General features: G+C 39.6%; 1 protein-coding gene across 5 annotated transcripts in view; it reads right to left on the bottom strand.

Moving 5' to 3' along the window:
* Positions 1-7,063: 7,063 nt before the first annotated feature.
* enah (ENAH actin regulator) overlaps positions 7,064-15,040 on the bottom strand; it is a 72,038-nt gene continuing 64,061 nt past the window's right edge. For 3 of the 5 annotated variants that reach the window (XM_053484076.1, XM_053484075.1, XM_053484078.1), the window contains 9 exons: positions 14,047-14,375; positions 13,803-13,948; positions 13,550-13,598; positions 13,357-13,408; positions 11,886-11,952; positions 10,916-10,975; positions 8,942-9,026; positions 8,776-8,833; positions 7,064-8,400 (listed from right to left, as the gene is read on the bottom strand). In XM_053484076.1, the coding sequence (XP_053340051.1) occupies positions 8,363-8,400; positions 8,776-8,833; positions 8,942-9,026; positions 10,916-10,975; positions 11,886-11,952; positions 13,357-13,408; positions 13,550-13,598; positions 13,803-13,948; positions 14,047-14,375 (884 nt within the window). In that variant the 3' untranslated portion in view covers positions 7,064-8,362. The remainder of the gene's footprint in view (positions 8,401-8,775; positions 8,834-8,941; positions 9,027-10,915; positions 10,976-11,885; positions 11,953-13,356; positions 13,409-13,549; positions 13,599-13,802; positions 13,949-14,046; positions 14,376-15,040) is intronic. The other 2 variants (XM_053484077.1, XM_053484079.1) reach the window with 1 other exon arrangement.

The following is a 15,040-nucleotide window of genomic DNA, read 5'->3' as shown; positions in this document are numbered from 1 at the left end:
CCTCATCTGTCATCCTGTCCATCACCAGAGCAAACAAAAAGGGGCTTAGAGCCGATCCTTGATGCAGACCCACCTCCACCTTAAACTCTTCTGTCACACCTACAGCACATCTTACCACTGTCTTACAGCTCTCATACATGTCCTGCACCACTCTAACATACTTCTCTGCCACTCCAGACCTTCTCATACAATACCACAGCTCCTCTCTTGTTAAAGAGACACAATGCAACTCCCTGTTACCTTCTCTGTACTTCTCCACCAGCATCCTCAAAGCAAATACTGCATCTGATGTACTCTTTCTAGGCATAAAACCATATTGCTACACACAAATGCTCACCTCTGCCCTTAACCTAGCTTCCACTGCTCTTTCCCACAGCTTCATTGTCTGGCCCATTAGCTTTATACCTCTATAATTGCCACAGCTTTGCACATCTCCCTTGATCTTAAAAATTGGCACCAATACACTTCTCCTCCATTCCTCTGGAATCCTCTCACTCTCCAAGATCTTGTTAAACAAACTTGTCAGAAACTCTAATGCCACCTCTCCTAAGCACTTCCATACCTCCACAGGTATGTCATCAGGACCAACAGCCTTTCCACACTTCATCCTCTTCAACGCCCTTCTCACCTCACTTCTACTAATATTTGCTACAATGTTGTCAAATTGCTTATCAAGATCACGTGCGACTTTTTTCACTTCAAAAACACACCCACACACACAGAGTTCAAAAGTTTAAAAACCACACTAACAACAGAATACATTTAAGGAATTTTTACTGGAATATTATTAAACTACAAATTCAACTTCTCTCATCAACATGCTCTCTCATTTCTTTGTCTTTGCCTCTTCACTTTATTAAACTTATATAAAATATATTTAATATATATAAGAAATATATATAAAAATATAACCAATAATTATCTAATAATAATAATATACAAATATTACGGGGAAAAGACGATCAGTTAATGTACTTACAAGACTGTGGGATGGATAAAAATTATTTTTTGTGGGCTTATTTTATTTTATGTTTTATGTAACAATTATTCATAATAAACTTCATTCGAATGCTGTCTACACCGCGTATAGAAACTAGACGGCATCGCCTATGGTTAATAGAATAATTTAATAGATGTACTAATTTAATATAATAATTTATTAATTCAAAATAAAATGTTAATAAATCCTAATATTATGCATGGTCAAGCAGGTTTGTTTACGCATTGAACTCGTCGTTCTTTCTTTTTTTTTTTTTGATGGATTAACATTATTTAACATAATAAATTCACAGATCCATCAGATAGGCTCCTGTCTGTTAATGTTTATTTAAGATGTTACAGACTTGTCATAGCCATTCAGACTGCTCAAGAAAAGGCACAAGAGAACCATTCTGTGTGTGATGTGGGGTTGACGATTAGCTACCACTTAACTAGCGTTAGCAATTCGATCTTGAGGTAGTAACAGACTTACTCTGTTTGGCAGTCTTTTTGAACATATGTTCAATATTCTGCGATAATGACGCTGCTGGCTGCTTTCTCTTCCGTCTCTCCTGCTCTTTTCAACCCATATTATACACCGCTGGATGCCGCCTCACAGATTTAAAAAACGTCAGTTGCTGCGCAGGTCACGTCGCGGGTTTTTTTTTTTTTAAGATCATGTACAGGAAACATAAATGAGTACAGTAGTTACCTCTTAGATCTTTTGTTCCGAGTCGTTCGTTCTTTTGTCACGTGACTTCCATAGTCACTATGCGGTGCAATAGATTCAAAAGAACGAACGACTCGGACCAGAAGATATAAAGAGGGAGCTGCTCGTTCAGTTTATTATAATATGTCCTCAGCTGCATTGTAATATGTTTAGTAGTGGAACTATAGCCAAAATGTGTGTATGTAGATGTGTTGTGTATGTAGATCTGTTTATTGAAAACTCCATTTTATTTCTGATCAAAGGAACAAAATGAACTAAATGACTCAAAAAAAAAAAAAATTTGTTTGAACGAGATTTAAAGAACCGAGTCACTAAAATGATCCAAACTTCCCATCACTAACAGACACAGAAATTTTCTGGGTTCTCCAATAGACCCGAAGAGCGGGTTCTGACCAAAGTACAGACAAAACCTTTCCCTCTAAAATAGAGAAGAGATGACCCGGTGGATCGGCCAGAGAACAGATTTGTCTGGTTTTCTGAGTGGCGCAACAGAAATACATTTCTATGGTGTTACAATATTAAAAATCACAGGCATTAAAAGTCGCCAAACTTTCTTTTTTCTCCAAACTCTGAAAGGCAATAGAGGAGGTAAAAAACCTTGTGAAGTTTGATTAGCGATAATAATTATGACGGATATTTTTTAAAAATCTGTCCATCTGTCATCCGCGATCGATTAACTAGTAGTGGACAGTTCCCTTTTGTGCTAGCAGGATAAACAGGTACAGGAGTGGTAGCGCAAGAGTGGTGTACTGAGAGACAGTAAACACAGTGGATGGCAGCTGCCATAAAAAAGTGTAAGAGGGTCGTACTGACAGTCAGTACAGCACTGGTCTGATTACAAAAAAAAAACGCTTCTAACAAAACAATGTGTGGTTGGTGTATGTTAACAAGGAAGGTTCAGACATCACACTGTACATTTGGAGTTTCTGATATGCCATCATTACTTTTAAAACATGTAAGTTGTACTGCTCCCTGAATATGGGAATGACATTATATATATATATATATATATATATATATATATATATATACACACACACACACAGTGGGACAAAAAAGTATTTAGTCAGCCACCAATTGTGCAAGTTCTCCCACTTAAAAAGATGAGAGAGGTCTGTGATTTTCATCATAGGTATACCTCAACTATAAGAGACAAAATAGGAAGAAAATAAATTCACCTTGTAGGATTTTTAAAGAATTTATTTTCAAATTATGGTGGAAAATAAATATTTGGTCACCTACAAACACGCAAGATTTCTGCCTCTCACAGACCTGTAACTTTTTCTTTAAGAGGCTCCTCTGTCCTCCACTCGTTACCTGTATTAATGGCATCTGTTATCAGTATAAAAGACACCTGTCCACACTCCAAACTCCACTATGGCCAAGACCAAAGAGCTGTCAAAGGACACCAGAAACTAAATTGTAGACCTGCACCAAGCAACTATTAGAAAATGGAAGACATACAAGACCACTGATAATCTTCCTCAATCTGGGGTCCATGCAAGATCTCACTCCATCGGGTCAAATTGATCACAAGAACTGTAAGCAAAAATCCCAGAACCACAAGGGGGAACCTAGTAAATGACGTGCAAAGAGCTGGGACCATAGTGGTAGACAAGTGCTACCATCAGTAACACACTGCGCCTCCAGGAACTCAAATCCTGCAGTGCCAGACGTGTCCCCCAGCTTAAGCCAATACATGTCCAGGCCTGTCTGGAGTTTGCTAGAGAGCATTTGGATGATCCAGAAGAGGATTGGGAGAATGTTATATGGGAGAATATAAATTTTTGGTAAAAACTCAACTTGTGCTTGGAGGAGAAAGAATGCTGAGTTGCGTCCAAAGAACACCATACCTATTGTAAAGCATGGGGGTGGAAACATCATGCTTTGGGACTGTTTTTCTGCAAAGGAACTAGGATGACTGATCCGTGTAAAGGAAAGAATGAATAGGGCCATGTATCGTGAGATTTTAAGTGAAAACCTCCTTCCATCAGCAAGGGCATTGAAGATGAAACATGGCTGGGTCTTTCAGCATGACAATGATCCCAAACACACCGCCTGGGCAATGAAGGAGTGGCTTCGTAAGAAGCATTTCAAGGTCCTGGAGTGGCCTAACCAGTCTCCAGATCTCAACCCAATAGAAAATCTTTGGAGGTAGTTAAAAGGCCGTGTTGCTGGAGAGCATTTGGATGATCCAGAAGACAGCCCCAAAACATCACTGCTCTAGAGGAGACCTACAGTACATGGAGGAATGAGCCAAAATACCAGCAACAGGGTGTGAAAACCTTGTGTAGACTTACAGAAACGTTTGACCTCTGTCATTGCCAATAAAGGGTATATAACAAAGTATTAAGATGAAATTTTGTTACTGACCAAATACTTATTTTCCACAATAATTAGCAAATAAATTCTTTAAAAATCCTATAATGTGATTTTCTGTATTTTTTCTTATTTTGTCTCTCATAGTTGAGGTATACCTATGATGAAAATTACAGGCCTCTCTTGTCTTTTTAAGTGGGAGAACTTGCACAATTGGTGGCTGACTAAATACCTTTTGTCCCACTGTGTATGTATATGTGCTTATGTATATAATTATAAAATTATGCCATTGCATATCAGTTAGATTTGGACATTTCATGCCATAATCGATGTACATTTGCATGTAGACATTGTTTAATAATATAGCCAATTCTCAATAATTCTTTAGTGCTTAGTATGGCATGATGCTCAGCATTTTATTTTCAGCACTGTAGAGACACTGGTCAGGTCAGATTAATGCAAAGTTACTGCACGTGAACGCCTGCATTAGAGCACCATGCAACAGCAAGCTGAGCCTCAGAACAGTTTCACTTTTGCTACTCATCTGCCCTCAAGTAAACTTTACACAACATGATGAAATGAATCCGGACCATATCCATACCCAAGGCCTCCTCACACCCCATGCCTCTGCACAGCTCCACTCAAAATAGTATTAGATCACATTTCACTTTCTGCCTGTTTGGTGCCTTTAAGTTTAGGAGGATGTTGGTTTTAATCTCGCTGTGAGTTTTGTGAATTCTCTGCAGTTGAGTCCTTCCTCTTTCCTGTTTACTGCAATTGAACCATGGCCACGAGAAAAGCAGCAGCAAATGAGCTGTGAAAGCTGTGAGAGTGATGTAATGCAACAGCAGATTTGTGGAAATGTGCAGTGTGCTGTAGCCGCGTTCTATCACGCGTGTTTAAGAAACGCCCAGAGGGTGTAATCAGACCAGGCCATGTGGCATTTACACAGCATTATGGATTCACACACACACACCACTCTTCCAAAACATATTCACTCAGTTGCTTTCTCTCAACACTTCTAAATCTCCTGTTAGTGTTTAACAGGGCAGAGAACGGTTGACTGAAGGCCACACTCACCTGGCCATCCCATGCTGCAGATGGGAGCACTGAGGAGAACTTTGGATTGATTTGTAGTGACCCTTCTTCTTGCCATTTCCTTTTCCCCCTGTCTAAGCTAAACAGCTAAGCTAATTTCCTACTTAATTAAACTATTAGCCGAGCCTGAATGCATTGCCTGGCCAAAAGAAAAATCATTTTAAAAAAATGTTTCAAACTAATATTTAGTTTGGGCGGCTGTAGCTTTATTACACTGTATAGTGCGGTAAATTGAGTCAGTGTTGTAAGAAAATGATTCCCTCATGCTCCCAGAACCACTATCTCCTGGAATATGGCTGTACCATCAGGGGGAAAACTCCATAGATGTGATAAACTGGTCATTTAGTACATTAAGGTCATCAGCGGACCTCATTTTATTGCCGCAAAACATTGCTGAGCTTAGACCTGAGCGAATGAAGCAACCCCAGATCATAATGCTGTATTATCACAGTACAAGTCACAACGCATGATGGATGCATCGTTTCATGCACTTCCCTTCCTACCCTGAAGTGCACATCACTCTGGAATAGGGTCAATCTGGACTCATCAAACATCATGATATTTTCCATTGCTCCATAGTCCAAGGCTCCAAAGCCTTTATACGTTCTTCCATGTTTTAAAAATGCATCTGACAGGGTGCAGAGCAATAATTTGTCCCCTCTGAAACCAGGCAGTGTACATTTCTTATAGTTTGAAAGTTATTGCCCTTGCCATTTATAAAATGTCACTTTCCATTTGGCCAAAATTTGTAAATTTTTTACACAAACCAATACTTCCTTGAATAGGAAATTTACACAACTCCAGAGGTATTGCAATTTTTTATTTCATTTGCCTTAACAAACAAATCAATGTTAGCATGTAAGAAATGTCTAATTAAAATGAGAACAGTATGGTACAAGGTGAATTATAAAATAGAAAAAAAAAGAAAGAAACCAATAAAATGCATTTTGTGGACATTTAATTGCATCTTGTCCAACACACCTGAAAAGCCGACTTGGGTCTCGGACACTCCTGAAGATGGAGACATCGGCTTTTCGAGACAAAACACAGTCGACGATTCGTCATTATTCACATGACTCCCACTGCAAACACCCATACACTTTCAGACCTTAAAAACATTCATCATAAACCACTTAACACAAACCATACTGTAACAATAAAAATGGCATGAAGAATAAATGGACATTTTATTTTAAACAAAACCTAAAATCTCCCTTTTACACTTTACTAAAGCAGGATGTAAAACATGAATGAGGTTATGATTAGCCGTATAATTATTACTAGTTGTTTTTAAAAAATATTCGACATATTAAATGCAACTTCAGAACAAGGCACAAACCATGAAGATCACAAACAGATTTATCCACATATGAAATCAATCTCGATCCGCAACGCTTCTTGTCCGTAGCCTTCCATAAAACAAAAGGCAGCTCAGGACAGTGTGGTGTTCTGGAGATCATTACTGGTGTACTTTGGTGGGACTGCCACACGCGGGGTGATGACATCATCAGCAGTATCCTTATTAGATCTTGCAGGTTATTAAAGTGCAATCAACGCTGTCTTTATACAAACTTTGATTCCTTGATTGATTATGTTGGATGATCAGGAAAGCAAAAACCATGCTGCCCTGTCAGTTTTTTTTTTTTATTTATTTTTAGGAGGGACTATAAGCTAATTGCAATAAATCATGACAAAATGCTACTCCGAGGGGGGAAAAAAAAAAGTTGTGATCAGTCTCCAGTCACACTAATCTTATGCGGTCAATTTATTTTCCATCCCTAATCGCTTTTAGACTTAAAATATTTGTGAAATTCAAAACAAAGCAATCCTAGATCATAAAGGCTGACAGAACCAGAATCTGGAAATGAAGACATTACAGGGGGGCTCTTAAAGATAGCGGTGTACCTGCATTAATTAATTATGTCTGTTAACAGGTCGTCAGTGTTTACCGTTTATTAGACAAAAACTTGTGTGCAGTTTAAAAACCCTCTGTCACTCATTCGTCACTGGGGTAATACATGATTACAGGAAATAAGAAAATGCACATGGGGGGAGAACAGAGTGTCAGTGCTACACTTATTGCTTATAAATTCAAAACAATAAACTATTTCTTTTTCGTGGCAGCAAGATTTCCCATAGCATTCAGAATAAGACATGCACTAAAATCAAAAGAAAGAAGAGAAGAGCCTGCAGTGGACCAAGAAACGTCATTAAAAAGGAAAAAAAAAAAAGAAAAAAAAAAACCCAACAAAAAACCTCATCACTATCTACAGATGCAGTCTTGGTGATATTAGCATTCACCCATCATTTTGACTGAGAAGATTTGGTACAAAGCTACAATGAATTACAGTAGAGAGGCATCATCTCACCCGATCATTCCAAACCATTCTCCCCCCCACATACAAGACAAAGGTCATTAATGTTATACAGTGGTTTAGGAGACAGAGTTCCACTCATTTCTCTGAATGTACCTGGGTAATTACCAAAACTGATGCTGACTATCCCAAGATAGCAGGACTACGCTACTTCATATGGCCATGGAATATATTAGAACAGATGTAATTAAATGAGTTGAAGAATATCTAGTTTGTCTTTAAAGTACATATTCGGGTTATAATGATTTCAGGAAGACGAGCTTTACGAAGTTCTGCAGCACGAAGCTGCACCCAGTCCTTCAGCTGCTTGTTTGGCCTGACTAAAGGTTTTCCTCAATAACACAAAGCAGGCTAGGCTAAGCTAAGCTCTACTTCACGCTAATCTGACCAAAAGGATTGCCCTTTGCTAAGCAAATGTGCCGAATAATCAACGTCACCTGCTGGAAAAATACAGTCACTCTTCAATTGTTACAGTATACAGTTTAGTAACAGGTTGTTTTCATCCTCCTTAAAACGACTGCTCATCTTTCTATGATAGAGAAATCTTTTGCATATTGACATTCACTTGTTTATAAAGGCTGCATCCCACCCTCCAGCTGGAACAACGAGGGGGAAATTTCACAGCCTGAAATCACACCTATGGCATCTCTGCTTGTTACTTGTAGCCCTAAAATGGCATCGCCATCTACCGCTTCTTCAGAATTAACAAGGTTATTGTTATCACCATGAGTTCAAAATACTTTTGTAAAAACGTCCATTGCTGCTGCATTTCTTTTCTTTTTTTTTTTTTTTTTTTTAGAAAGTGTCAGAACTGAAGCTGGCCTGGAGTGATGGACCATGGTTGGGAAATAGTTGTGGTTTCCTATGCAGTGTTGGACTTGCCCAACTCCTCCCTGATCGCTGTAACACAAACACAAAACATACATCAGCTGGAAAATGATTAAGAATACATAAAAGGGAAATTATAGAAGTTATAACTGATAGTCAGTAGTGACCTCTACAGGGAAGCAAAGTGTCGGATTTTTTCGATTGAAGGAAAAAAAAAAAAACACCCACAAAACCAAGGTTAAGAAATCATGCCTTCTGTGTGTGTTATGATTGGTTAGAAGAATTTGTTCTCGTCTACTATTAGTTAGTATCCTTGGGTATGAAGGTGGGACTTAAACCGCCTTTTTTTTTTTTTAACCACAGTTTAAAAAGCCCAGGAATACAAATCACTTGAGGTTTTGAAAGATCACACACACAGTCTATACAAACACACACACAAAATATTACCGTCAATAAGTTCTTCTTTCAGCTTTGATAGTTCCTTCCTCATCTCATCCAGTATATCCTGCAATGTTAAAAGACAGCTATGTTTATTTCAGGGGAACGTTCTACTTTAAAAAGTCCTGCACATTAAACAAACAGAAGGTGTAACTATTTGTTCCAGATGAGAGACCTGTTTCAATCTATCGTAGTCCAGAGTTTCTGTTGGCACTCCATTGGCACTTAGAGGTCCAGTAGGAGTGGGCGTAGACCTCGTCCTGAGAAGGAAAGAAACGGCGAATGAGAGCCACAACAATCTGAAGTAAATAGTAGCCGAGTGACCGCAGCATGTTAATAGCGTCGGCTGTTTAAGCACACTGAAACTCCACAACGTTATTAGCTGGAACAAGCAGAGAAAAGATCCAAATCCTAACTAACAGGATTACTGTATATTCTGAGACATCAGGCAGGACATGCAGGGATTTTATAGATAAAATGATCAGAACATATGTCGTATTTTTTTATTTTTTTACAATTAATATTAATGTTATAATTTTTACACAACTGTTTCCCTCTGCTCTGCAGGATGGCTTTGAATGTCAGTCCATGTCCAAGGAAGTGAAGGCAGAGACGTTTAGGGCTTGGAGCTACTGATCATGTTCAACACCACAACCACATACCGCAAACTGTGTGTACGGTCTCAACTGTAACTCACTTAACAAAAGCACTAACCCACTAAAAGAAAACGTTTATTTGTTCACATTTATTTATAATCGTAAATTAAACCATCCATAATACAGTACATATGCGTATGTTAATTCTGAATGTAGTCAAGCCAAAATAATTAAATTAGGGAATAATTATTAACGTCTTAGCATGATTTCCTTGTGAACTTTTAAATGGTTTGTGGTGGACCAAATTCTAATCGTTATGGCAATCTGTGTGCATCAACTCTCAAACACAAACCTGTCATTTTAAAATAAGTTTCCTGTACTTTCCTTACTTGACAAATCTTTGAATGTCAATCTTTCTTTGAAGGAAAAGTCAGAATGTATCATTCTTTTACATTAATTCCATAATCATAGCTTATACAGTGTGGCTCACATACTGCGGGTTTCAATACCTGTTAAGGATAAAAATCAAGTTTAAAAGGGTAAAAGCACTGCAAGCTGTAGTACTGCTCCCAGAACAGGGTAGGCATGCGGCGCACACACACACACACACACACACACACACACACACACACACACACACACACACACACACACACACACACACACACACACACACACAGTAGCAGCCCTCTCACACCCAGACACACATGATGCCAACAAGGTAATCACCAGTGAGTAGAGACAAAACAGTTCGATCTTTAACCATCTAACAGGAAGATAAACGAGTCCATGGACTGATGGAGGGAGAGAGAATTTAATTCCAAGCACATACTAGGGCTGGACGTTTCACATCAGGACAAATACGGGCAACATTTCACTTGCATCCATGATTTTTTTTTTGAAGTGCACATCAAGGCATGTGAGACATCGATGTCAACTCAATGGTTTGGATGTTTTTCTTTGATGTTTCTTTTTTCTTTTTTCAAGGCTCTCCTGAGACTGACATTAAATATTCTTGATGGAGGAATAAACGGAAACACCCATGTGTGTGGTGAGGGCATGTGGTCTTATCTTTCAGGCCAGCTGGGAAAGTTGGCACAACTTCCTTGTAGACAGCGTTTTCTCTAATTATTTGCAGCATTTCTACAGTACACCACTGCAGCACGTCGATCTGCCCCGCGATGCTCACGAGAAATTCACACCAGGTTTTCTGAGTCAAAGATTTTCATACTAATCACTCAATCTAAATATAAGATTTCAGATGGATTTTAAGTTGAAACTGTACCTAAACTTGAAAAGGCAGCGTTTACTAAGCCTTCATTCATTATCATTTTGCATAATTCTTATTTTGAAATTAGCTAGAATCGTTCTTAGAGAATACATCATTCAGGGGTAGTGTGTGGTGATTACGTTGTTGGACGAACTAGCAGGTTTGTGCGGCTGGAAGGACAGTAAGACACTCGCAGACCAACCCTCAACCTGCAGAGAACACTTGCAGCACAACACAGGGCTAAAAAGGACAAAGAGCTCCCAAACCCGCCAGGCTCTTCTACCTGTTCAAGGATTCGCAGTACTTTTCAGTACTCGTCTGATTTCTCCATGGTGCATCGCGTCTGTGAGAGTAAAGAGACCAGCTGGTCAGAATGCTGAGAGTGAGACACTGTGTATTGTCACGAGTGTGAAATGAATGCATTTAATCTTTCTGTGCATTATCTGAGGAAAGCTTTGTTCAGTTCAGAACACCGAGTCTGAAATGATGACAAACTCCACGTTACTCGCTGCAACGAGTTCTTAGCAAGCGAAAATAGCTTCAATTTTATGATATAAAGATTACAATAAACCAAAGATATTAAAGCTATTTTAAGAAATATTTTACTATAAGTGCTTCCTTTTCGTGATCTTTCGGAAAGCTTTTTCTTTAATTAAAATTTTTCTTTTTAAGCGCACTCTAACAGAGAAAGAACATTACTGGACGCCGGTGCATCCCCAGGGGACAGACTGATAATAGTAAATTCCACTGCCAAGTTTTAAGGTGTCTGAGAAAGAACAGAGCTTGTAAACAGCTATTCAAAACTTTTTGATACTACCTCGTATTTAAAATTTTTTTTTTTATTTCATTAGATGCAAGATACTTCCACTTGCTAAGGCATCATTTCTAAAATGTTTAATTGGATTTTTTTTCTCAATACTATACTAACACATCCAATTTTGTCAGAAATTCTCTCACTGATCCAGTGTTACGGATTTTGACGGTGATGCACACGTGCATAAATGGACAAGCGCGCTTAAAAGCAACAGCACCATTTTAGTTTAGCTTTACGCCTCTTGATGAAGCTCGCCCACGCTAGCCTACGTTCTGCCATGCGGCCTTGTGAAAGCACAAGACAAAGAGGATGCAGTGAGTGTTTCATCGGGGGAGGAACACACCTGTGCTGGTTTCTGTTCTCACAGGGCAAAGTGTTGTGTGGAAATGTGTGTGAACTAGAGCATGCGTTACAAAAGATGTTATGTCCTGGCTCATACCTTCCAATAACCGGTGACTTGCTACCGTTTATGGTGTTAGTCCTCTCCCAGGGCTTTCTGGGCATATCTGCAGAACAAAAACAGGCAAAATATTAAATCTAAACAGGAAAACAAATGACGTGGAGTAGGAGAATCGTAGAGGACGTCCATGTCCTCAGAAATCATATCAAACCCTTTTTTAAAAAGAAAAAAGGCATTTAATTACGTTATGCTATAGATATTACCTATACATCCTTAAAAAACGTAAACTGCCCAAGAGTGAGCTCTAGCGGGCATGGTTCACGAGTAACATGTGTGTGTCAATGACTTCCTGAAACATTCGCTATAAAAACAATGATCTCAAACACACAATCTCTTTCCCACTGTGCAACTCAGTCCTTCCACTAACCAATAAATTGGCTGAACTGTAGATAACCTAAAAGGTGCAAAACCTGCACACCATGAGTTGCACACAAGGGGGCACTACTGCACTGGTATTACTCCATGTACATTTTGCATCATCCTTCATTTTTATAACTGTCCATTTTATTTCAGATTTTCATTTTGTAAAGTTCTTTCTTTTTGGATTATTCCTTGATTTTCTCCCTAATTCTCACCGAATCTGTTAGGGCACGCCCCCTTTAGGACAATAACTACCAGCCAGAGAGGCAAAGGCTAACAGGGGATTCCTCCGAGATGCGTGATGCCAGCTGACTGCATCTCTTCAAACTGCTGCTCTCAACACTGGAGACGGTGTAACACACAGGGAGGAAATCACTATCTGCCTCTCCTACTTGCATGCTCACACAGATGCTTTAGACTGGCTCGTGTCATTATGCTATCCCTCCGCCCTCCAAGGGAGCGTGGCCAATCCGCTCTTTCGGTTGCTTGTCGCGGATGGCTGCAGGTTAACTGTGAATCAAACTTGCAAACTCCAAATAATAAGGTAAACAAACACTTTACCCCTGCGTCACTCAGGGGATACAATATTCATTCTAATACTAGTGCGATTTAGATTTTGAAAAAATGTATACAGTAATTTGGATGTGGCTGTTAGGGCGCTTAATACTATATAGTTTTTTTATATTTTTAACATTCTGCGTTTAGAGCCCTGTTCAAAGTGTTTTTTTAACAGAAACACTAATGGTGCCATATGCCCTCACTTTCGAATGCTTTGCCTCATCAAAAACAACACTGTCCTAAGCTCAGCAGACATTTGAGAGTGTGTGTCGCTCTGAGATGCGACATGTCCCCCTATAATAATGTTTCAAATACACTAATACAGATAAGTATTACTTTAAATTTTACTAAACTTAACACATCAGATTTTTTTTAAGAGGTGTCTGTGACCTGAATCGAAGACATCCTGAAGACGTTAAAATCTCGTTTCCTGTTTTCTATCAAACTAGCTAGCAGCACCTGTTCTGCCTTCCACCCATCTGTATCAGCTACATGCTTCTCTTCTGGGATCTGAAGTCATCTGAAGTCTTACCTGGTGTGCTACAGGCAGACAGTTTTGGAGTAACGGTTGCTTCGATTTCTTCCTGTTGGACAAAGAAAGAGCTTACAGGGTGGAGGACAGGGGCAATACTACTCTCAGAATTTACATGTCCAGGTCAGTATGAGATAGCAGGGAACTCCTTAAAACAGAAAACCCTTTGTAACCTGCAGAGTTGCAGACTCACCGTTTTCTGCTCAGGTTCTGGTGATGATCCTTTCTCCGCGATTCGTCTTCTGCATTAGAAGCAAACAATGTTGCGCATCAATGTATTTTATACAAAATTCAGCAAATTTATACAAATATACTCCTGTTTGAGGTCACAAAACTTTTTTCCTGTCTCCTGACTTTTCATTAATCAGTGATTAAGAACGACACACCTAAACAACTGCACTGACACTTTTACGTCGTCCACATTATGGAATGAAGAATGTGGGTACCTCCTAGCCAGTAGGGCACTCATCTCCTCCATGAGACCTCCTCCTCCTCCTCCTCCAGGCAGAGGACCATTACCTCGAGCAGCCTCTGGCTTGGCGGCACCAGGAGCCACCACACCTCCAGCAGCTGCACTAGACGGCTCTTCATTCTGCATCAGAACACAGAGTATGCAGCTTAAATAAACAGCACACAGTGCTATTGTACTCCATAATTTATTTGGGTTTATGAAATTTGTATAGTAATTACCCTCGACACTTTCCGTAACTTGGCGCCTGCAAGAGCAGCGGCCAGGCCGGAGAAGGGTTGTTTGTCGTCGCCAGTGGGTGAAGGAGTAAAAAGACCAGCGGGCAGAGGCGGCGCTGGAGGTGGAGGAGGAGCAGGAGGCGGGGCCTGGCCAGAAGGAGGTGGAGGTGGCCCAGGGGGAGGAGGCGGACCTGTGGGGGTAAGTGTGGTAGGGAGAGGGGGAGGTGGAGGTGGGCCAGGAGGGGGAGGGGCTCCAGCAGAAGTAGGGGTCACAGTGGAGACGGGTGGGAGAGGGGGGGGAGGAGGCACGGTGGGGACAGCCTGCACTGAATCTGTGGAGGGGGGGAAAATAAAAAAACAACAGTGTTTAGAACAGATGAAGTGCATTTTCAAACAGACAACTCTTCACACATCACTTAAACTGTGGTCCGAGCCCCTGGTCCTGAGGAAGCTTCTCCTGCTCTACAGTTACACACCATCATCAGAGGTTTTCTTCTGGCAACAATAAATGTCCACTTGAAATAAAACAAAGGCTTTTAAATAAATGAAGCTTTGGTGCAAGTGTAGTTTATGGCTTAAAAAAAAACGGTGATCAGCAGTTAAGCTGAATAAATACAGAACATGTGGAAGAGACAGATGGCATAGTAGTGAAATGCAAACCCACTGACCACCCTGTAAATAATCACATTCTTCAGAGTCAGGGAAGAATCACACAGGCTGTGTAGTCGAGCTTGATTTTACAAACATAAATCTTCATTAAATTATTTACTGCATGTTGATACTTAGCAATATATAAAGAATTCTTACTCTTTATGCCAACATAATAATCTGCTATAACTGCACTGAAGTTAAATTACTGAATATGCAAGCCACTAAGTAACACATTAGTATGATAAATGAAGCTTAGTTATGAATCTGTATTCATACAGTAAATGTTATAATTAATTCAACATTCAGTAAAAAAAAAAAATAATAATAATATAATAAATAATTATCC

This window comes from Clarias gariepinus, chromosome 23, assembly GCF_024256425.1.
Source record: "Clarias gariepinus isolate MV-2021 ecotype Netherlands chromosome 23, CGAR_prim_01v2, whole genome shotgun sequence".
Lineage (NCBI taxonomy): Eukaryota > Metazoa > Chordata > Actinopteri > Siluriformes > Clariidae > Clarias > Clarias gariepinus.
Note: the sequence above shows the minus strand (reverse complement) of the source record. Positions and strands in the feature narration are given on the sequence as shown.